This window comes from Aythya ferina (genome assembly GCF_964211825.1).
Source record: "Aythya ferina genome assembly, chromosome: 3".
Taxonomy (NCBI): Eukaryota; Metazoa; Chordata; class Aves; order Anseriformes; family Anatidae; genus Aythya; species Aythya ferina.
The window spans coordinates 74,806,565-74,831,038 of NC_140298.1; the positions used below are offsets into that span (position 1 = coordinate 74,806,565).

The 24,474-nt window shown below is 39.8% G+C and overlaps 2 protein-coding genes across 3 annotated transcripts in view; one reads left to right on the forward strand and one right to left on the reverse strand.

Annotated features, from left to right (window-relative positions):
* Positions 1 to 72: 72 nt before the first annotated feature.
* TRAPPC3L (trafficking protein particle complex subunit 3L) lies at positions 73 to 23,869 on the reverse strand. Its single transcript, XM_084513884.1, has 5 exons — positions 23,654 to 23,869; positions 18,565 to 18,662; positions 15,591 to 15,690; positions 1,771 to 1,956; positions 73 to 1,005 (listed from the first exon to the last, which is right to left on the reverse strand). Exons 1-5 carry the CDS (start codon positions 23,693 to 23,695, stop codon positions 886 to 888), a joined length of 546 nt encoding a protein of 181 aa, XP_084370010.1. The 5' UTR covers positions 23,696 to 23,869; the 3' UTR covers positions 73 to 885.
* The window catches only part of LOC311434044 (calcium homeostasis modulator protein 5-like), a 30,825-nt gene continuing 9,525 nt past the window's right edge, over positions 3,175 to 24,474 (forward strand). The window contains exons 1-3 of one of the 2 annotated variants that reach the window (XM_084513881.1): positions 3,175 to 3,218; positions 3,524 to 4,078; positions 6,730 to 9,157. In XM_084513881.1, coding sequence (XP_084370007.1) covers positions 3,539 to 4,078; positions 6,730 to 7,119 — 930 coding nt within the window. In that variant the 5' untranslated portion in view covers positions 3,175 to 3,218; positions 3,524 to 3,538 and the 3' untranslated portion in view covers positions 7,120 to 9,157. Of the gene's footprint in view, positions 3,219 to 3,279; positions 4,079 to 6,729; positions 9,158 to 24,474 lie in introns of those variants that run through there. The other variant, XM_084513882.1, reaches the window with a different exon arrangement.

The window sequence follows — 24,474 nt, forward strand, 5'->3', positions numbered from 1 at the left end:
ATAACAGAAGTCCATTGCCAAGAGGAAGATGTTGACAAAGGTCATGTAAGAACACGCACACTGACCAGCAAGTTGGTTGTATGGCAATCACTGACCTTTTATTGAAGTTTCCTTAACTGAAGTACAGATCCACGGTGGTTATATATCAAATATGCTATGTCTTTTTTCAGTGTGGTCAGAGGATCAGTGCTCCTGTAGAGCTGGCCAGTGTGGGAATGGCACAAAAGCTAAAGTTTGGAGCAACACCAGCACTGCCATGATTGCCTGATGCACACACAAGGCACCCCAGCCCAGAGGAAACAGCCCTAACACACTACATCCCACACCAGACAAATTGCATGTCTGTTGGGTATCAGAGGCAGAAGGATTCCTCATGTAAAGAACTGTGAGTGGCAAATCATCACATACCTAAGCATACACTTCACAGTGAGAAACCACATCTGGTAGTCACAGCAAAAGGATTTATTATTCTGAACCCCAATCAGACAGGGAAATAAAGCATCTCTTATCAGCCATGCTTTTAATCACCAACAGACAAGATGGAAATAGATAGTCATGTTTAGCTAAAAATAGCAGGCTGTACGATTGAATATTTTGTATCAGGCATGCACTAAATACTGAGGTAAAACTTCCAGTGAGCTCAAGAGCACGGTTATGTGAGAAGAAAGGGCAAGGCCTCTTTGATCTTTAGCATCGATACCTGTGTCATGATAAGTAAGATAGCTTTCCCCCTGCTCTGCCCTTTTGTTTGCTTCCCAGCTCTCTTCACCCTTCCAACATCTGAGTGGTGCAGCTGACTCAAGGAAACATTTTTACCCTCTACGTTATCTTCAGAAACAAAAGGTGCAAAACATCACTTAGCAAAGGTTTCCCCCAATATTTCTTTCATTTATTTCTTCTGTGCTTTCTGTCTTCAGCCTTCCTTAAAAATGTAATTCCTATTTCTGTCACAGCATCACCCTTCAGCCTGTCCTGCAGGAAGGTCACTTCTGCCGCTAAGTGAACCTGGAAAGAAGCAGGTTTGATTAGCTAAGCAAAGAAATACTCCTTTTTTTTTTTTTTTTTTTTTTTTTTTTTTTTTTCCCCTCCAGTGTGACAATCTTCTTATCTCTCACCACAAGGGGACCCTCTTTCACAGGCTTCATAAGAAACAGATTTCTAGAATTTTAAAAATATCTTTCCAAAGTAAGTTAATAAAAAGGAAGGTTATGTACACTGGAATTTGAATAATGTGTTAATCATGATTCCAGTGTTTTGCTTTGTTCTGAGAACTTAAATTTCTGAGAAATTAAGTTTGAAATGCCATCTGATACCCTTCTGATGTTTGGGTTTTAACATCACATGATTCTTTCTTTCGCCTGATCTGCAGTTGTATTGCTGTGACCCGAATATGCTTTATTTGTCTTCATACATTTGGAAAGAAACAGGGACGGCTATTACTGTAACGTCTATGCAGGAAAATGATACAGGATCAAGGATCAAATGAGAAGTGCAGCATGACCCCTTGGCTCTGGCTGCTTTGTGTTAGCTGACTCCCCAGCTCCATCAGCCACCAAAGGAGCGCAGCTGAGACTGAGCTCAGTGAGCTAAGCTGTGTGCTTCTTGGCATCCAGGATCAGCCTGGCCCTTCCTATGCCAATATAGACATTTAATCAGAGAGGGGGGCTGAACACTACTAAGCTTACTTCAGTTATCTGAGCAAGTGGTGTTGCTTTCCTGTGTCTCTGCTCATTAGCAAAGATCAGAGAAAACAGATGAGCACTTCCTTACCATTTCCAAGGCACCTCGAATCACCCCACAGAGAAGGTTGCAATAGCAAAGTGATGCTCGTTCTGCTGGCAGCTCCTCCACAAAGTCCACCAATGGGTTTTTGTCCAGGATTAAAGAGAATTCATTACCTGCAGCACTACTGCAGCTCACACTGGGGGTGACCCCAAGGTACATCTTGAAAGCAACCTGCAAAAGGAGGAAACCAAGCTGAGTGGTATAGTCAACACACCAGGAGGAAGGGGTGCTGTCCTAAGGGACCTGGACAAGCTTGAAAAGTGGGCCCATGTGAACCTAATGAGGTTCAAAAAGACCAGCTGCAAGGTGCTGCACCTGGGTCGGGGCAATCCGGACATGAGTGCAGACTGGGAAAAGAACTCATGGAGAGCAGCCCTGCAGAGAAGGACTTGGGGCTTCTGGTGGATGAAAAGCTTGACATGAATCAGCAGCATGTGCTTGCAGCCCAGAAGGCCAACTACATCCTGGGCTGCATCAACACAGGAGTGGCCAGCAGATCGAATGAAGGGATTGTCCTCCTCTACTCAGCCCTTGTGAGGTCCCACTTGGAGTGCTGCATCCACGTCTGGGGCCCCCAGCACTATGTGGGATGTGAGGCTGTTAGAGCAGGTCCAGAGGAGGGCTGTGAAGTTGATCAGAGGGCAGGAGCACCTCTCCTACAAAGACAAGCTGAGAGAGCTGGGGATATTCAGCCTGGAGAAGAGAAGACTCCAGGATCATGTCATTGCAGCTTTTCAATACTTAAAGGTGACATTAAAAAGATGGAGAACAACTTTTTGTTCAGGCAGACAATGATAGGAAAAGGGGGGGTGGTTTTAAACTAAAAGAGGGGAGACTGAGATTAGATGTTAGGAGGAAATTCTTCACTCAGAGGGTGGTGAGGCACTGGCACAGGTTGCCCAGAGAAGCTGTGGATGCCCCATCCCTGGAGGTAAGTGTTCAAGGCCAGGATGGATGAGGCCCTAGCCAACCTGGTCTGGTGGGAGGTGTCCCTGCCTATGGCAGGGGGGTTGGAACTGGATTATCTTTAAGGTCCCTTCCAACCCAAGCCATCCTATGATTACATGAAACTCTGCCCTTTGAATCTAGAGAATAAATTATAGGATGCACCATCCTGCAGATTAGCTTTGCTCAAGGTAAATAGGGCTAAGGGGCAGAAAGGCTTGAGACTAAACTAGATTTGTCTCTTCTGCACTCAGCTGGAGCCAGAAAAAGAAATCTGGAGCTACGTGTTACTCCAGGGAAGTACAGTGTAAGGCTGCTTATTCTGTTCTTGATGTTCCTCTGCTTACAGCACCATACAAAACAGTTTTATTGTTATAACTTGTGCTTTCAGTGGCGTCACGCTCCCCTGGGACCATTAGCTCCATATTAGGTCCTTCCCTACATTGCTGGCAACTTTGATAATCACAGCTCAGGAACTCCTGCAACTGGTGAGTGTGTGCATTTACTCTGCTCTCTATTTAGAGCCAAAAAAAAAAAAAAAAAAAGAATAAGACTGCCGAGACTGCAAATGTATTTGATAACAGGGCATTGTGTGCTTTTCTACTGCCCTGCTCGCGGAGGGGTCCCCATGTGTGTGCATTTGTACAGACAGTGACATCATTACAGGATCTAGACAGCGCTGAAGCAGCCAGGCTGGCAGCAGGCTGTGCTTCCCTTGAAGAGCCCTCCCCTAATACACGGCTACAGACTCCAACAGCTGAAGATACAAGTGTTTTGATTTTTACCTCTTCAGGGAGTATCATCGGACATGGATGGTTTCCAAACAATCCTGAAATTCTTTATAAACCGGAGAACTGCTATTGGTTACAGTTTTATGGCTCTGCTGACTCTGGGAAGCGAACGTGTATTTTCTCTTGTTGCTTTCAGATGTCCCTGCAGCAATGAAAACTTCAGGTATGGTTTAGTATTTCTCTTCTCCCCAGCTTTTGTTTTGCTGGTCATTGGATATTTCTTGAACAGCAAGACCTGGAAGCTCTTCACAGGTTGCTGGGTGAACCCCAGAAAAATATTCCCCAAAGGGAATATCTGCCATTTCTTCTACATCTTTGGACAGATCACTTTAAATGCTCTGGTAGCACCAGTGATGTGGCTTTCGGTGGCTTTGCTCAATGGGACTTTTTATGAATGTGCCCTGAGTGGCTTGAGAAATCCTGCCTACTTAGATGCCATTTGCCGCAACAAATCTGTGAAGTGTTTTGAGGAGCTGCACAAGGTGGCCTGTGGCAAAAGCACCATGCCCTTTTCAGAGAGTGAGGAACTCAAGCTAACTCTTCAGGCACAGTCACAGGTAAGAGAAACAAATAAAGAGAATCATAGAGTTTGTACTACTTGCTGTGGAAGGTGCAAAAATAAAACTGTTGGTTCTACATAAACCAAGTTTTAGCATGATGCAGTCCTGCCAAATACAATAATCAATCTCTTTGTTCAGCTTGAGCCATGACTTGTTTCCTGGGAGGTCCCACTGAAGTCAGGATCAGTAAGGCCAGGTAACTTAAAGCTATCTTTCTGAAAGAAGACAGCTCTGAAGAGAAAAACATTATTCAGTTGTTTAGGAAGCCAGATTAACAGATGTCACCCAGAGGGGTCTGTTCAACTAAAAATCCATACCACAGTTTCTTTTTTTTTTTTTTTTTTTTTTTATACTACTATTGACACTGTAAAAAAATGTTGCATCAGTAGCAGTGAGAAAATACTGGGAAATCAGATTTGTGATGCATTATTTATTTAACTTGTTTCTATTTGCATTTCTCAAGTTTATGATGCCAGAAGAGAGCATGTTTTTTTTCTTCTTGGAGGAAGGAAGGAAGAAACACTAAAATAAAACCAGAATATGCAAGGCTAAGATAAAATGATAACATTTTACTATATTTATGTTACAGTTCTGTTTGTTGCCTTGTAATGTAAATAAATTTTAAGACAAAAAAAACCATCAAAACATAGGAAAAAAAGAAAAAAGAAAAAGTGTTACAGAAAATGATGGAAAGATGATTGTCAGCAAAGCGCAGGAAGAAGAAACATTCTGTGGAGCCAGCAAGTTTTTGCCAGACAATTGTGTCCATCTGGAACTGTTTCCTACCCAAGACCTGGTTTTATTTTCAAGTCCTCAGGCAAATAGGACTGGAATGCAGACAAAGACTGCAGTGCAGGCAAGGCAATTTAATTGAGAGATTTAGAAAGAAGCAACAAATAGTTCTAAGACTTAAGGTTTTATGTATAGGAAATAGTGAAGACGGAAATAATGAAGAAAGAAATAGAAAGGCCAAAGGCTCAGAGTGGGAATAGCATGGGAATACATACATTCATTCTCTAAGCTGTAAAAGAGTGAAAAGCTGCTAAAAAGAGCAATATCTCAAATACCCACAGATATCAACAGTTAGTACAAAGTGACCAGAGAATGAAAGAACATGAAACCGTTCTTCCATAACAGTTCCTAAAAACAATTGTTTGTTAGGCTTCCTGGTTTCACATATTTCCCTGAGGAAACTTTCTATAGTTCCATCAGCTAAACACAGACTTTTACTGGCCATTATTTTTCCAACATCACTCCGCATATTATCACTACCAAATCAGTTCTAATTCATATGGGTTTCTGAAACCTAAAAGATCCGTTCCACACTGGAATTTTTGCCCCATTTGAAAAAAAAAAAAATCATTTTATTTCATTTAATTTTTTTATGTCCACATTGCAGTGGAGTAAGTGAGTAAAGCTGTTGGCTAGACCAGCAGTACTCAGCATGAATAATTTGCATTCATACCCCTGATCCCCTTAAAGGAGAACATCCTACAAAAACAATTGCTAGCACATTTTTCTACTCTCAGCCCTTGCTCACAGGTTGATCAAGGTTGATAGTTGCTCACAATTCATAACTGTGTCTTAAATCTAATTCTTGCTGTGTTCTATGAATGCTTTCAGGAGATAGAAACCCTTATACCAACTAGTGATCATGACATCTTATTCAACTTGTCCACTTTTCCCCCTATGCTACAAAATTCAGTGAGCAATTTCAATATGCTACATGCTGGACCATTAGATTTTTTCAATAAATTCTCATCAAATCATCTTTAAATTATCAAGACACTACTTCTGCTCTCAGGTCCAATCTGTTTACAGTTACACTATACAGCCATAACATTATTTGACTGATCAGTTAGACTTCTCTTGGATTTTTCTTTGTGCATGGTGGTCTTGTGGTTGAAGTCTGATTTGAGATACTCTGTTCCTGAACCTGCCATTGCATTTGCTCTGGTCTCTTCAGCAATTGTTATTCAAGTTCCTTTCATTACAGAATCACAGAATGGTTGTCCTGGAAGGGTCCTTAAAGACCACCCAGTTCTAACCCCCTGCCATGGGCAGGGACGCCTCCCACCAGACCAGGTTGCCCAAAGCCACATCCAGCCTGGCCTCGAACACTTCCAGGGATGGGGCATCCACAGCTTCTCTGGGCAGCCTGTACCAGGGTCTCACCACCCTCTGAATGAAAAATTTCTTCCTTATTTCTAAATCTTCCCTCTTTTAGTTTAAAGCCATTACTCCTTGTCCTATCACTACACTCCCTGATAAATAGGATCATTTAAAAACTGAGACAAAGCCTGTCTCTGTGGCTAGACAGTCTCTAGTATAAGCCAACTTTTTGTGGTGTTCTACCTAAAGAACAACTGTCTTTCACTTTCCTGATAAAGAGACATCAAAATGGACAATATGGAGAAGCCTTAGCCCTGACTTCATCTCCCTTCCTTTGGTCCAGGTGTGGCAGGCCCATTAAGACTAATGGCAGGCAACAAATGAAAACTGGAAAGTGATGTCTGGAGTAGGTCCCCCAGAGGAGCAGCAGGCCCTTTGTACAAAGAGCAGTCACTGTTGGACATTTGATTTAAACAGCATTTCTACTTGGGCCACTTTAACCTGACACCTGTTCCTTTTTTTTTCCCCCCCCCCAGATTTTAGGCTGGTGTGTGATAGTGACTATGGCCCTTCTCTCCCTGCTAACCACTTGCTGTGCCAGCTGCCAGTCAAAAGTCAGCCACCTCCAGCTGATGTTCTGGAAGGTGTATGCCGAGGAGGAGAAGGAGCAACTGGAGCAGACTTTCCAGCTGTATGCCACCAAGCTGAGCGAGCGAAACCTGAAGTGCTTTTTTGAGAACAAGAAACCGGAGGTTATTCCCCTGCCAGCTTTTCAGGCATGGGAAGATGCTTCCCAGCTCTATTCTTTCAGCAGTAGCCAACAGCATTACAGCACAATTCACAGGCTAGTTGAAGAAGGCCAGAAAGAAATCAATGAGGAAAGAGAGACAACACTAGACTTTGTAGACAGAAGGGAAATACCATAGATAACATATATATTTTCAGCCTTTTTATATCTTGCTAATATAGCATACTTCCAGCTGATTTCATCTATATTTTTTCATAATGGTCTCTTTCTTCTTGATCACATTCCCTCCCAGTTTTATATTTATGTCTTTTTTAATTACTTCTGCACAACAGTGAAAAGACTGTAGTCCTCACTGGCACTTCAGGCTCATGCTCTGCTAATGTTACTGGCTCCAGGTCAAAAGCCAAGAGGATTGAATAATGACTTATGGGAGGTTTTAAACAATATCCTATGTAAAAGGCCTTATAGCACACCTGTCCTATGTAAATCAAAAGACTGTCATAAGGTAACACTATTCAAAATATGTGCATAAAATAATACATGTGTGGCTTTCCGACAGTCCACAGAAAGTAAAGGTATTGCTTCCATGCACTTCCAGGCACAGTGATTTTTTTTTTTTAATTATTTTTTTATGTGGTACCAAGGTACTCAGTCACTGAATGCATCCCAATGTCTTTGATCTCCTGTTGCACCTAAAATGCCATGGATGGCCTCATTGTTCAGCCCTGGCCTTCTTGTCCCTGAGATGCCTTTCTGAGACATGGAGGAGAAACCTCACTTGACAATGAGGTGTCAGGTAATTTCTTGGACAAATCTTGCAGTCAAAGTGTTGGGTACCAATAACTTGAGATTCCCAAATGGTTTCATTTTTCTACATGTATGTCTTTGTTAATAATAATAATAATAATAATAGTATTTTCAAACAGAACTAGAGTAGCTGCTTAAGCTTTGTTACAATAACTAAAATGCACATTAAAATGCATATTTTGTCTCTAGAGACTACTTGCCATTATCTTCTCCCACGGAGAACCTGGGAGGCTTCCCATTGTACTGGTACGAAGCTCCTCCCTGGAGCATATTTCAGATGCTGGCTGGAGCCTGCAGAGCTGCCTAGCATTGCTTTTACCAGGTCTGCAGCCAGCATACAATAGAGGCCCTAGAAGAAAACTTCACATTTTAAGACAAGAAAATATTTTTGCAGAGGGCTGATTTTAATTTTTTTTTTTAGTGTCTTAGGGAATGTAGAATGTGTCTAGAGAAGAGGGGCTAGCAGGCCAGGCAGGTGGGGTGGCAGCACAGCCCCTACTTCTGATAAAGGCCTCTCACCCCTGAGCCCTCTGCTTCAGCTCACGCACGTGGAGTTCACTACGTGGCTCTCTCACGGGTTGCCTGAGCCTTTGCAAACGCTGTGTAAAAGAGGCACAAAGTTTCTGCCAAGTTTCTTTCCCCGGGGTTACTGGGTAGGCTTTTATGCAGCATTTTTCTGCCAATCTCCCTGAGCCTGCAAAGAATCATATCTTTGCACAGGTTGAATCAGACTCTTATCAACAAACCAGTATACTTTGCCTGGCTATTTTCAAAAAAAAAAAAAAAAAAAAAAAAAAAGACTAACTAACAATGTCACAACTATCTGCATTTACAGACCATTACATTTTAAAAATACAAAATCCAAGAGCTGTTTCCACTATCTGCTTAGATTTATTTATTTTTTCTGTGCTTTTAGAAGATTTTGTGGTCTCTGAGCAAATGTTATATTGCTTTTTATCCTGGCTGCCCCACTTCGCAGCAGACTTGGACCATGTTGTATGCCTAAATGTACCTGTTGCAATGGAAAGCAGAGAGGCCACATTGCCAGCATAAAAGTTCCAACAGCAGGCATGTCTGACACCAGTAAGTCAGACCTGCAGGTGGTCACAGAACTGCGGCATTTCGCTTTGCTAAGTTCATGGTAGCAAATGGCCAGAGTACGTGGGAAGCTCTGAACACAATGGGCTGTGTGATTACAACAGACTGGAAGGATGTTCTTCGTAAAAGCCCATATCATGGATCTTCTGATCTCAACCAGAAAAATGATTACAACCTAATCTTTGTCTGTGTAACAATTTCACATTCCCTTTGATTTGCTGTCTTTACCTATTTTTTCTGACATTCATATAATCAGTTTTCTACTTGCCAGAATGTTTATTAAAATAATAAAGTACAATTCCCAAATTAAATCCCTACTAAAAGTGTTTTTCGGTGGCTTCCCAGAGGGAGCTACTACTTGCAGTGCTGGGTATATGGTACTGCCATCTCCACACTGCTTCATCCATTTACACGTGCATCTCTACAACTACACAACTCCCAGGCAGGAACAGGAGTGCTTTTTTCTGGTTTCCAGCACACGTTTGTACAGAGAATTGCAACGGTAAGTAGCCAGGCAATGAAGGAGGAAGCTCTGGGTTCTGCCCAATCTCCAAGAGCAATAGTTGTGTTCTGTGACAAATTAGCCAAAACACGGAGCATTCAGGCTGACCCCAGAGGCTCAGCCATTCGGATACATTGTATTAAGCTTTGATGCAGAAGATGAGAATGTTTATCACACGCAGTTTATAAGGGAAGACTAAATACCCTCCAGTCCATGCAGGTTTCTACCCCACACCTCCTGAAAGAAAATCCAGGGCTACTACTTTACTTCCTTTGCCTTATCTCTACACCTTCCTCCTCACTGGTACCACAGAAAACCAAAGCAACTTGGAATGCAAAAGGGAGGACACTAAGTAGGTTAAGGAGATCATCAATAGGTATGTGAAACAAATGGGCTGATGTAAGGATGAGGACTTCACTGTCCTATAACAGCTGGGACACAAAGGTAAAAGTGTATGTGGCAGAACAAGACAAGGTAGGAGGACTGAGGGGTCCCACCTCTGGCTTTGGCAACCTTTTCTTCTTCAGGAGAGTGCTCAAAGCTCTGCATCTGAGTAGTCAGAAACATATGAAGTGCGAGTGCTTCCCAGCCTGGCCTTCTTATTTCTCATGGAATGACACAACTGGGATCTACTGTCTTCTCCTCCCCCTTACCAGATGACTGGTGAGAGCACCAGGAGGTGCTGATTGTGGCTACCAGTCCTCCAGACTGGGCTGCTGGGGGACAGGCTGCACTCAGCGGCCCCATGGCATGAAACAGAGCTAGCATTTCTGCCCAGCCAGCTACAGGGAGCTGTTTCTCCTGTACCCCCTTTTCCTTGTGCCTCACAGCCTGGTCTTTACCTTGAAGAGCAGCTGCTGAGTGCTGAGTGCTGCAGTATGTGCCTGATAGGCGCCTCAGCCCTTGCTGATGCTTGTTCCCAGGGCTCTGTTATTCTAACTGTGTTGTCTTTCCAAAATGTCTGTGATTTAATGCAATTGCCATGCGGTTCCTGGAATACTTCTATCAAAACAGACAGAAATAAAACCCAGCTTGACCCTATTTTTTTCAGCTAGAATCTGATTTTGGCAGATTTAACTCTGTCCCTCAAGCAGCTATTATAAAAGCTGTTTTGTATCAGCATTGTCCATGAATTAAAGTTCAGTAGCTACCACAGCAGCTCATTTTCAACACGATCCAAAACAAAGTGATCAAAAAAAAAAAGAAAAAAGAAAAAAGAAAAAAAAGGAATAAACATTTTCTCTTAGGAAATAGATTTTGCATTAACTCTGATGCCAATCAAATATGAATGAACAAATAAACAGGTAATGTCTGTTCAATTCTACTCCGTGTTCTTTACCTCAGTTTACTTATTTCTTCCCCTCAGTGAGAAACCAGTTTTCTCAACTAAGTACTTTTAACACTCCTTGTACACATCTGCCCCTCTGTCAAACTCCAGGTCTTTCTTACAAGACAGTAACTGGTTAAATGTGCTAGGCCCTCATATGCTTTTGATTTAATTTCATCTGTGTTTTGCATTATGTTATGACGAATCTTTCAAAATCCTATTGTTAAAATTTCCGGTGTTAAAGAGAACTTGCAAGGAAACTATGCAAAACCAGTAGCCAGCTTGCAGTGCAATAGTGCACCAAATTAAGACAACATTAAAAAGCTATAAAGTGCAAATTGTTAAAAGGTCTCACTCTCGTAAGTAATTTAAGCACATACATAAATTATTCATTGAATAGATAAGAAATGAAATTGTTTTTTGGAAACCAGCTTATGACTGGAGAGAAATTCCTTTAAAGTTGTACCATGTACAACTTCTCTGAGGGTAAAACAAAGACCTTGCGATCTTTCTTCAGGACTCCAAAAAAGGGAATTAAAATGAATGAACCATTTTGAAACTTGCATCCATAAATTTGCCTCATTGCTATTTTTATGAAATGGAATAAAAAAAGAATATCTGTTTAGACACATACATAGCCAGCCATTAAAATGAACCCATAAAAAGCAAAAAAGCACAGCTGTCTTTCTTTTGAAAATGTGACTTGCTGTTTTATGAGATTATGTGTTGCTTAATGTCAAACAAGAAATCTCTGCACTAAACAAATAAAAACATGAGATTGCCCTTTTTCAGATTCTCATCCAGCAGCCTTTGTTTCTCCAGCAGCAAGACTAAAATTCGGTGACATTTTGACGGTGATCAGATGCATTCTACAACTACTGAAACAGTTGGGAATCCACTACCTTATCAGTCCCTGTAGTGAAGAGTTCCCAGTAGTATATACAACTCTACAGAATGTTGTATATACAAGTAATGGTGCAAAGTAACTGACACTGTTAAAAAAAAATAAAACCATAAAATCAGATGATATAACAAGAAGATTAATCAAGGAGATTACTTCATCTACTTAGATGGGGGAGGGCAGCCAAAATAACTTTTTTGCTGGCATACTTTTAATTCTTAGTACTTTTCCAGTCAGTGTTTGGGAAGAATAAAATACTTCAAAGGCCTTGTCATGTATTCTTGATCCCATGTACTCACAAACTATCCTTTACTCTTTACAGTGCAGCATTTCATGTCTCAGTTTACTGCTTGCCACTTAGCACAGCAATCTGCATTTCCCGCTCACTGGTGAGATCTGTAAAACAACATTTACCAGCTTTGTGAACTCTGTCAGCTTCTGTCAGACTTTCATGGGTATTGTCCAGCTGCTGCCATCTGTATCACACACAAACCCCTCCTGGGGCATGATGGCATTGTGCTATGAAAGCTTCTAGGTCTAGGATACTAGAAGATCTAAGATTAAATATAAATGTTGAGTTCTTTGGTTAATTTTTTGCATCTTTTTTTTTTTTTTTTAATCAGATCAGTGATGCTTGGAATCTTTTGAGGAGGGACTGAAGTAAAACTTTGATTTTTTCAGGTCTATAGTGTAAAATTATCACCCTTGTTTCATATGATTTTCTGATTGTATGAAAAGTAGTTCTCACTTATACCCTGACCCAAACTCTGAATTCAGTGTTGGATGATACTTCTTCAGCTGAGCTTTGTTCTCAGATGGTTTCCATTCTCTTATACCACTTTACCAGTTAGCAGAAAGCCTGTTTTACATGGCCTGTTTTGTCTTTTTTCATTCTGTCCCTACTGTAACCACGCAAAATCACAGCATGAACACGCAGAGTCAGGGGACACCATGGGAACTCAGTGTAGAAGGGCTCTGGCTCATCACCAAACTATGTTGGCCCTCCTTCAGTCCCATGTAAACTAGCAGTAAACCCCAGGCTCTGCAGTCTGAGTCACTGGATCACAGAAAATGACTGCCTTAGGTACAGCTTTCCTCCACTATTTATTTCTCAGTATAGCAAGCTGGCTTTATACTCCTGCTTTTTCCTTTGTTTCATCTCTTTCCATTTACACTGAAATATTCTCCACCAAACACCCACAGCATGACCTTGCAGACTTCGTCTTTGCACTTCGTCTTTTTCCAAAGGACTGCAGGATAACAGCTATGCGTACAAGATGGTTGGCTTTAACTACTTTAGCTGCTTAACTGTCTTAATTGTTTTAACCTTTTAACCGGTCTTACTCTACACAGTCATTTTCAAACAGATTTCTGTTTAAGAGTTAGTGCAATGAAGTATTTAAACTTTTTATTTTTTTTTTCTCCTTGTTGAGAACACTGCTACTGAAGAGTTAAAGAGGTCATGTAAAAAGTTGTGTAATTTTGAACCAGCAACTTCAACAGTGTATTTGCAGTTACTCCCTGGGTCATTTTGCATATATTTCATAGGCATATGCATCAGACAAATGCTCTTGAAGACTGCTTCACAAATGCTTGGCAAAGGCACATGAAAACATTTTCCATATCATATTTTGTCTCAGAAAGAATATACTTCCACAGAACTCCTCTTTTAGTTTGCTGAAAACAGAATTTTCAAGAGACTTTCTGCTTTAAAGTCTTTTCCAATCTTTCTGAGTAATATGATTTCTCTCAGTAAGTGTATTTTGATGTCCAGCTTGTAGCAAAAGGGAAATGGTATCTTTTTTCTTATTTGGATGGTTAACTTCTCACTGTATTTTGTTGTTGGATTTCCTGTACTGGACAATGATGGTTCAGCTATACTACAGCAACTGTATATAAGGAAACCACGAGGAAATTCAAGACTCAGCAAACCAGAAATCTGGCATATATATGAAAATGCAGAGAAAACAAAGAACATACGCCATCTGAAGAAGAACATGAAATAGAACAGTAAGGTGTTTTTGCAGCCTGGCATCATTCTTCTAATGAGACAGCATGTTTTAACACAGTGATTGAAATGCTGCTTCCCTTATGTTTTTCATTCAGCTGACCTCACTACCACCAGTGGATCCTCTACCCTGCATCAGCTCCTGCTAAGGACAGGTTTTGTTATACATTATTCTGATTTGAGACTCCAAAGCACGCTTTGCTTCAGCACAAAATGTAGTTTCTACTCTTTTATGAGCTAGCTGAATATGACTAGCTTTTTGTAATGTAACTGGTTTCTGCTTGAAACTTTGGCAGATTATGGTGTGTGTGTCTTTTACATGTGTGCATGTGCAGTGAATTACTTTATAGCTATACTTGCAACAGGAAATGCAGAGAGGCCCTTTATTTCTATGACAGCCATCATAGACAAGTATTTTGGAATGATAATACTACTTCTGTCCCACCACTTCAGTTAGATGTAACTTAAGTATTTCTGACGCGGTGTGACGAATGTGAGCAGGATCACACCTGGTACCAGCCAGAATCACTTAGACATAAGATACGCCTGTGCTACTAGCATACACTGCTGCCTTAGTATTGACAGGCTGGTGTTTATACTGTATAGACTGTACAAATAGCCTGGTGTTTCCCAGCTCTGTAGTCAACATCATATTTAGCTGATGCTGCTGGTAATTCTTAAGTAATTCTCAAAAAGTACGCCAGACATACTTTTGTCTTCCAAAACAATCCCCTCTAAACAAACCTCTGGTATATTAACTGATTCCTTAATCTCTCCACTTAAAGCAAATGACCACCTAGCAAAGAGTTCTTTGTTATAAAGTGTGGTTAATTTTTACCGTTGGGAAAGCTCAGGCATATCTTCACTGACAACATTTCATAGATGAAAATCATAAAGGACAAAATGAATCATTCACAATGATCTGAGTGGGTATCAGTCTGAGCCAACTTCATATCCACAAACTACCACCTCCTTTACAGTGTCTCTGCTGTCTAGAAGGGCTAGACATCCTATGGATTTCTCTTCAAGTTTTCCATAGGGTTGCCCCTGGGGTCAAAGCTATGTCTTTAGAACTTCATTATTGCTACTAAATTTTCTCCTAGATCTTTACTTGCTGGCAGTATTGCGAAAGACTACTCAAAAGGAATTTTTCCATCAAAAAGGGAGGAAGTACCCACAATTATTATTTTTTCTTTTGGTTTATTGTTAGATTGGTGAAGAGTGAGAGAAATGTTTCTCATTTTCCTTTCTTAAGTTACTTCTCTTCCGTTGCTGAGTCTTGCTTTTGCAGAAAATCCTGCAGCTTCTTCCTAGTATTACCATTCCAAGGTTAAAAAATGTCTGAGATAATAAGGAAATGCTGAAGAGAGTTCAGATGGCAGGAATAATATCGAATTTTAAGAATCTATATGAGATACTTAAGCCATTTACATTCCTAGACAATAATAAAACAAAGGGGGGGGGGGGGGTGTAATAATAATTTGAAGTTATTTAATGAATAATTTGAAGTTATGACTTTAATTTGAAGTTAAATGACTTTAAGTTTAGATCAAGAGTCAGCACCCTTTCACAGCTCTCACTTTGTTGTGTGTGTCCTCAACTCAGATACAAAACTATTACCCATGTGAAGCAGTTCTGTGTTTCTGATGATTCTTTATTTTAAACTTGCCATTGTGGGTTTATCAAAACCAACTGCAAGATTCTCATCTCATTAAGCATCAAATTTTTATGCTATGTTTTGGTGCTTTAGGAACTGGTATTTCCTCTCAAGGAGAACCTGTATGAACTACTGATTGATGTGAGAATGTAAATAAGGAAAAGGCTATATTTCACCCAAGGAAGCATGGGTTTGGTTGTGGAGAACAGCTTTTTTGTTGTTGTTGTTAAGACAACCATGATATAGCAAGAAATGCAGATAACTGTTCTGGAACGAATTGATGGAGGAGGAGGGAAAAGCTAAGACCATTGAAGGTGACAAAGTTCTACAGAATGTAAATCTTATTTACCTGTGCAATCATGTCTGCGGTTTCAGAATAACTGCGACACCGTTTCACAGATGAACGAGCTAAAAAATCGTCGATCAGCCTTATGCCAATGGCATATCCCCTAGGGGGAAAACAAAGAACATTAACATTCAAAAAAGTAATTTTTTCACACCTACTATCTCCCAAATCTTTCTCTTGTGCTTTCTCAGCAAACCATGTGCATGTTTCTGAAGGAATGGTTTTGAGGACATCAGATTTTTGTGGTCTAGATTCTTATTTCTACCACGTTTTGCAGCACAGTAAGATGTAGTTCATGTAGTCATATAAAGAACCATACTCCTTTAAGCATGATATTCCCAGCAAACATCATAAGAATTATGACTATATATACATGCATATATTTATATTTACATATATAAACAAATATGAGATAGCAGATATATGACTGTAATATATAAAGCCATATAAATAGTACACAAATGAAGGCTGATTAATACTGTTTTGTCACTGAAAATAGGATAGGACTACACAGGACAGGATTTTCTCCTTTCCTATGTGATCCCCAGAATTCATCTCACACCAAGGAAATCACAGCACTCATCTCTGGGTTGGCATGGATTTCTGGGCACCCTCACTGCAGAGTTCTGGAGTCAGGCAAATTCACAAGAAAGGGATACACACCTTATCTCCTTCACTTTATCCTCTTATCCTTTCACCTCCTTCTTTGCTTTTCCTCCACAATTCCCTCTTTACCTTTTCTCTAATATGTTATCTCCCTCCATCTAACAGCTGCAGAACAAATCCAGAAGTTGTCAATGTACCACCACCTTTATTTGTATTTAAAATACTACAAATTCAGAGAAATGAAGTAAAAAAGAATGAAAGTTAATGAAAATTTTCATCAAACAAGTACTTATTTCTAGCTTTCATGTAAATAAAAGGGTCAGTAACAACACAGTATGCACAATAACTATGCCTGTATTGCTCCGAGCATTATTTTTATTTTTTTTTTTTTTGAAATAAAAAGGAAAATTTGAAATAAAAAGGAAAGTTTATGAGATGGACAGAAACCTTATGAAAGAATGTGAACCAACTCTGAAATGTTTTAAGGGAATTTTTCATGTCCATATGCATGGATATTCTTAGTTTCTGCCTGTTTGTCAGAGGCCTTAAACCTTCTGCAAGGAAGGCTGCAGTCAATGGAGTTTCTTAGTGATTTTTTACCATGTCTTTGACAAAAAGCCAAAAAGTGATCTGATGTTCAATGTGATGACAAGACAGAAAGTGTTCTTGGCAGCATGAGGTTTGAAGCTGTAGAATCTCATGCATCAGAAAATGATGAAATATTTATTTATTGCCTAAGTATCAATATCAATAATGTTGGTAAATGTCATCAGCAGTTAGCAAGGTATGCATTAGTGATGCACAAGATCCTTTTCAATTTTTATGCCTTAGATTTGCAAAGTCAAAACAATAATAAATTGGCAAGCTGATACTTGGCAACTATGTGGTGAAAAACACCCATCTCACAACAGATTATCTATGTATATACCTATCTAGAGAGATCAGAATAGAATATCTGCTAATCTGTTTCTTCCTCAAGATGGGCTCCTTTTATCATCACAGAAGTAAAGCTGATCATATTGTTTCAATGAAAACTATCAATATTTTATCGAGTCTTTTTCTTATTGAGAAAAACAAAAAGATCTTATAGAAACAGCTATAATAACAAAACCACAAAGAGCAAAATATGTCTCCACATATTCCAAAACTACCCTTTCCTAATTGATACCATAGCATCAGATACAAGTCTATTATTATTGTTCTTTTTTTTTTTTTCATTATTTTCATCAGAGCTGAATGAGGTATTAATATCAAATAAAAATTGGAGGGATATTGCCCTTTTTTAGTTGTGAATAAATTACTTTATCTTTCAAATCAATGATTTTTACTTGCTTCCATCAATAGCTATTGGACTATAACTCATTTGCAAGTTTTCAGATTAAGAGTAAAGTGTTTAGGTATTCTGTCTAGCTTGATTGTTGTAAATCCTTGGCATGTCTGAGCTCTCCTCTTCTGAGTAGCATCTTATTATACCTTCTTGTTAACCAGTTCAAAATTTCTTTCTTACTAATTTTCTGTGATACTATTTCACCTGTGATAGTGACTAGGAATCTTAGTAAAGATGGCATGTTCCTACATAGGATCTTCATTTTCCAAAGTGGTTATCTGTATATAAAAAAAAAAAAAAAAAAGAAAACACAAAACAAAACAAAAAGTTTCTCATTGACCATTTGTGCTGTCACTCACTGCTGTATGGTCTTTTTAAAGATGAGAGGCCTGCTGGCCCTTAGTTGAGGAAAACAGATCCATGGGCAGAGGCCAATTGAAAGTGCCCAAGTGAAACACCTGAACTGCACCCTTAAGGAAGATTGTTGACTACAGAAGGACCCTGGTAGTGTGATTACTTCTTAGCATCCAAGTCACAAACCATAGTCCTGCTAGATGAGGGGAAGCCCTGGGAAGGCCACGTGGACAGTAGGCACACAAATGCATGTTATACCTGGGAAACACCTGTGAGAAGTAAAAAGCTTGAGAAGATTGAAATAACATAGATATGAAAGACAGAAGAGGAGAGTTTACAAGGAAGTTGGAAATAAGTACATGAAAATAGGAGATGAAATTTATGTCTATCTTATTAACTAGCTCAACAAAGTATTAACAAGGAATACAGGTAAACAATCAAAACAATCCTGACACCTTTCTTCTGAGAATTCAAAGGTTAATTGCTCATCATAATTCACAAATTAATGTTATTTCTGCTTACAGAATATCAAGCCTTACCCCCTTATCTCTGTAATCCTTGACAGTGCTGGAAGTCATAAATTTAAGAGACAAATACACATATAGGTAATATACAGGTAGTGTATATAGGTAATATACAGGTAGACAAATAGCATTATCAATGAAGCTGTATATTTAATGTAGTACTTACATTCTATCTAAACAGGTGTTGACATCTTCATCTTTTTCATAATCCTTACACAGCTGGGCTACCAAAGCCCCATACGTCAGCACAAAAAGTTCTCTGCTCTGCCAGAAAAAGATGGAAATCAAAAATGAAATAAATTATAATTAAATGTTTTCATGGTGTTGAGTTGCTACTGTATTAAAAGTAAAAAAAAAAATACCATTTACATTAATAAAGAAGCTTCTGTCCATTGACATGTAATCACTGAAATCCACGATTAAGTGTGACAGAGCCTGATTTAATCATCACTTTAGTTTCTGCACAGGGATTTTTGGTAGTCAGAAATGCCATTTGTTGGGATACAGCTACTTTCATCAGATACATTCCTGTGCCCTGCAACAGTACATATGAATGCTGAATTGATAAATGCTGTAAAATGCCACCCAAAATTAATGATAGGCATTTAACTGCAGGAAGAATAAATGATGCAATTAACTATTAGCCCCTCTATAATAGGAACAGTATATACAGTGAAATTCCAATTCTTTCACAAAGGTATGATTGATGTGATTCAGATCATCAGTTGTCCCCCACTGCAAAAAACAAACAAACAAACAAACAAAAAAAGATTAAAGAATATTAGCTCAGAATAATGAAAACAATCTATAATTCAGCAAAAGTGTAAAGAGTAACAATGAGCAAAGCAAAAAAGAATCAGTCACATTGTCATATTGACATTTCCCCTTCTTTACCAGTCATTACAAGTAATCATTGAATTATAAAGTACCCTAAATTGGAAGGGACACAAGAGCATCATCAAGTCCAACTCCTGGATCAACTCAGGACCACCTAAAAACCAGACCACATGTCTGAGAGCATTATCCAGATACTTTTTGAACTCTGGCAGATCAGGGGCCATGGCCACTGCCCTGGGGAGCCAGTACCGATGCCCAACCACCCTCTGGGTGCAGAACCTTTCCCTGACCCTCCCCTGTCCTAGCTCCATGCCGTTCCCTTGGGTCCTGTCACTGTCCCCAGAGAGCAGAGCTCAGCACCTGCCCCTCTGCTCCCCTTGTGAGGGAGCTGCAGGCTGCCATGAGGCGTCCCCTCAGCCTGCTCTGCTCTGGGCTGAGCAAACCAAAGGAACCCAGCGGCTCCTCACATTCCTCGTAAGGGGGTGTCGAGAGGCAGGAGACCTTTTCTCCATTAACACCAGTGACAGGACCCACGGGAACAGGGTTAAGCTGAGGCAGGGGAAATTTAGGCTTGACGTCAGGAGGGGGTTCTTCACAGAGAGGGTGGTTGCACACTGGAACAGGCTCCCCAGGGAAGCGGTCACTGCACCGAGCCTGTCTGAATTTAAGAAGAGATTGGACTGTGCACTTAGTCACATGGTCTGAACTTTTGGGTAGACCTGTGCGGTGTCAAGAGTTGGACTTGATGATCCTTAAGGGTCCCTTCCAACTCACGATATTCTATGATTCTATGATTCTATGATTCTATGATTCTATGTCTTTCCCTCTCTACCTTTTGCCATATTTGTAGCCCTCCTTTGGACACTCTCTACCAGTTTTATGTCATTATATCGGGAAACTTCTTTCCCTCCTTCCCCTAGGGCAGGATCCTGCCAGATCACCTCCATGGCACTGCAGAACTGATTGTATTTAGCAGGAGTAGCAGCTGGCCTTTAGGCCTAAGAGATTAGGTTGGCACTCATTAAATTCTTGGACAGGAATAAATTCAAGGAAGTGCTACAGGCTTGTGGCATGTGGGCAGGCTGGAGGTGCTTTTTGTTTATAGTCAGTGGAAAAATAATAGTAAATGCCAATGAAAACATAGAACAGGAAGAATGGCTTGGTGGAGAGACCTTTTCCTGCCCCCGTTGCATCAACAGCTTGGAGTTTACTAATTTTTTCCATTTTAATGTCACTGTTTAAAATGTTAAGTAGCATGGAGTGTTATCATAAACTCACCATGGTGATAACTCCTGTTTACAATAGCATTGGACAATTTGCCAATTTCTCATTAACAAGTTCTTAATGCAGTAAGTGGATGTTGTACAGGTTCTGTATTGTTCTACTCTCAACAAAAAGTCTGTGTTGTAACAAGACAAATGCCTTAGAGAAACCTAAGCAAAGTATAATAATAAAAGTGCATTATTGACCACTCTTTCAATATGTTGGAGAAAGAAGCTATTTATTTGACACAGTATTTTTTTCCCATAAATTAAGTTAACTTTAATTACATTATATTCTTATATTTCTTTTTCAGTGGAGACCTTTGTCACCCACCAAATTTTCCATTTTCAGAAATAGGTACATTGTATTAGAGCCTTCTGGAACTTCTCCATTGCCCCCAACTCATATCAAAACTCATTCTTTCTTTGACCCTACAGCTCTCTAAGCACTTAGGTCTCTGTTTCTGAGCAGACTCCAGTCTTAGAAACTTTGTGTCCATGTCTTTCCTAAGCCTGTTTAGAGTTTCAGAACTAAAGATAAAGGAAAAAATGCAGTTAAGTGCCCAGTTAGACATTCACTTTGTTTTTGCTATCACTTTTCTACAATTACTTATGTTTTCTTTTCCTTACTAGCAACTTAACCTCTCTTCAGTTTGTTATATGTATACAGGTGTGTCATGATTATACTTTTAGATGCAAACATTTTCTATTCTAACACAGTACTGTTGCTTTTTTTTTTTTAAACTACTGTGGCCTTATTTCTGTATTGCTCTTTTGTATTTATGGTAAAATATTTCTAGACAGTTAGAAATTTTAAACTAAAATAAATTCTGAAGAAACTTAGTATTAGCAGTGTGTAATGACCATGAACACTGAAGTTTTCCATAAGAATATTTTTTTTTCCACTACACACTCTCCTTTAGCACATAGTATTTCTAAGTGATTTCTGTAGCAAAAGCAAATGTACCTCACTTTATGCAATATGTTATAATAAATCCATAAGACATTTAGATCAGTCATTCCCAATGTGGGGACACATTGTGAATGTAATCTAAGGTGTAGAAATCCTGATCTGGAGAGCTCACTGTACCAGCTCACCCTTGGCAAATACGATGGTTTCATGGGGGCAAGAACAGAAAGATGGCTGGCAGGGGGTCCCAGTACTCACCACCTCCAGTGGGGTACAAACAGCACCACCCTTCTCCTGATTCCATCACTGAGCACTTCACAGTCCCTAGTGCAAGCCCTGGCAACTACCTCTGCTTCTGTCAACTGCCACTCTCACTGCCCCATCTAACAGCTACCTCTGTCTGTCTTTGTTCACCCTCATGCTGCTTCCTGACCTGAAACATCAAGAATCTGAGCTTAGAGTCAGATCACCTAAGGACGTGAGGTTTACATGATCCCACTGTCATTCTATCAGGTTTTTCCTAAAAGCTACTGACTTCACCATATAATCTCAACCACACTTCATGGAGGTATACACATATGAAGAATCATTACATACTAAGGAAATCGGTGGCTCTGGAGATGACAGGATGTTGGTGACAACTGATGGTACAGTTGTTGTCACTAAGATGGGGGTGCAGAAGAGAACTGAAGGTATAGTGGGGAAGAGAAATGAGATAACCATCATATGAATGTCGTATGAGAAAAGCAATGTGGATAGGAGCATGTGACTGCAGAATGGTCTTGGTGACTGAAGACATCTCAGTGGGGAACCAGAACTGTGGAGGGTACTGTGACCTTTGTTAAGAGAGTGTATATAGTCCTGGAACTACATTTAATTAAAAAGGAGTTTTCACTAATCCTGCTGACTTTTGAACTAATTGTTTATTTATTGCTATTAAAACTGATTTTGTTATCCAGACCTTTGCAAAGTGTATTGGCTGAGACAAAATTGTGTTTGTTGATGAGAGAATTCTTACTTTTAGAAACACTATGGCTAATGCCCTATGCCACTGTGGTGACTAGTTCTCACTGAAAGGAATTTTGAAGCATAAAGAACTGGCATCATTCAGGATGAGTTGACTCAAAGAACTGGCATCATTCAGGATGAGTTGACTCATTTCATGTTGCAGGTGATTTAAAACAGAGCAAAACATCCACTTTCTGGGAGAAGATGCTAAGTAGTAAGGTTAAAGCATATGTCTCAGAACAAATGATTAAAAGTAGTGTCCTCCAAACTGAATTTTCCTATCTGATTTTTTCATATTTTAAATACCACTTGCAGAGAACAAGAAGAACAATAATTGATATCTTTAATGGCACAAAATACTCCTTTTTATGAACATGCAGCTAAAGAAGTCGTCCTGGGAAAATTCTGCATGCTTAAAATAACTGCCTGAGCTTTAGGACAATATTAAGATGAAGTGAAGAGGAAAAAAAAATAAATGGAAGTCTACATAACTTCTAATTGATGTAAATCTGTGCTAAATGATCAATGGTCAAAGCCAACATTTAAAGACAAGTGGTACAGTTTTACCATTGTCTTCTCAAGATTCAGATTTCAGCCTTAAAGCCACATGTTGAGATCCTATCACAGTGCACTCCTTGTGCATGAAAAACTGTCACATTAGGAGCATGAAGAAGGATCCCTGCTTATGCAACACAAACCTCAAAAGAAGACATGGTCTGTTATTTATGGGACACACAGCAGGTGCCAGGTATGCTGCAGCCCCAGATGAACCAACTCTTCCTGTAACTGCTCATGTGCCAGAGACGAGGCTGGCATTGCTTCTTTTATCCAAAATAAGAACAGAGTTTTGGCTTCAGGATTCATACTGAAGGACTGTCTGAAAATAATTTCATGTCATGTCTCCAGGCAGCTGGAGATATATGAATGTTTCTAAAGCAAATACTAGCATTACTGCTCAAAATCAGACTCCAAGTCCTATGGGTTTGCCTTTTTTATTTTTATTTTTATTTTTTAATGCCACATATTAATAGCTGGCAGCTTGTTGGCAGTCCACCAGAGCATCCCACTGTAGGTATAAATGCTGCCAGAACCTCTGTTCTAATACTGGCAGACTCATCCACATCCTTTCTGTACTTTCAAGCTATTCAGAAACACATCTGCACAAAACACATCAATACAATAATAGCTTATTTTTACTCCATGCACAATTTCAGTTGCACATCACAAAAATATCTTACTATTTTCTGGCTGTCCTGCTTTCTTCCTGGTGGCCGTGACATGTTGCTTGTGTAATGCTTGAATATGTGATTGTCAGCTTATAGCTTTTCTTCCTCAAGCAGCATGTTCTTCTCCCAGTTACTGCATTTTCTCGTTCCCTCCTCTAAAGTTCTCTCTTTTCTGCTCTTCTGACTTTTACATGAGATGTGCTCGCTGCAATCTGTAATGCTCCTGATGCTCCTCCTATTCTCTACGTGTATCGAGCCCTTTGGGAATTTGACTGGCAGCAGATCTGCCCTTGTACACAACATAAACAACTGCTCCATCCATAAAAGTGGGCTGTAATTAAGTGCACAGTAAATATCTACGGAAAGTAAAACCAGGCAGCATCAAGAGTTTGCAGGTCTTATTTTTTTTTTTTTTTTAGAGACAACAAATTCATTTTGTTGTTTGTGCCAGGTTTTGGTGTTTGGAGAGTTAACAAATGCTCCCTCTTTGAAGAACAAAATCACAATTACACCATGCTGATGTATAAGGTAATTAAAATGTGATCATTTTCAACTTCAAGGAGCAATAGTCTTCTATTAGCTGTGACAGCTGTAGTCTGGTGAGTTAACGTTTGCCTAGGCAGGAAGAGCATGGGTTACAAGGACTACTGTCATTATGGTACTGGGGGTGCAAAGCTGGTGGGATGGATCTAGGGCACCCAGATTCCCAAAGGAATAAACTGGGTACCCTCTACAGCTGCCAACTTTGGCAAATGGCACTTTCATTATCAATGTTTCTAGCAGATTTTACATTATTCTTAGCCCGCTATTATCCCTACTTGTAAACATCCCTG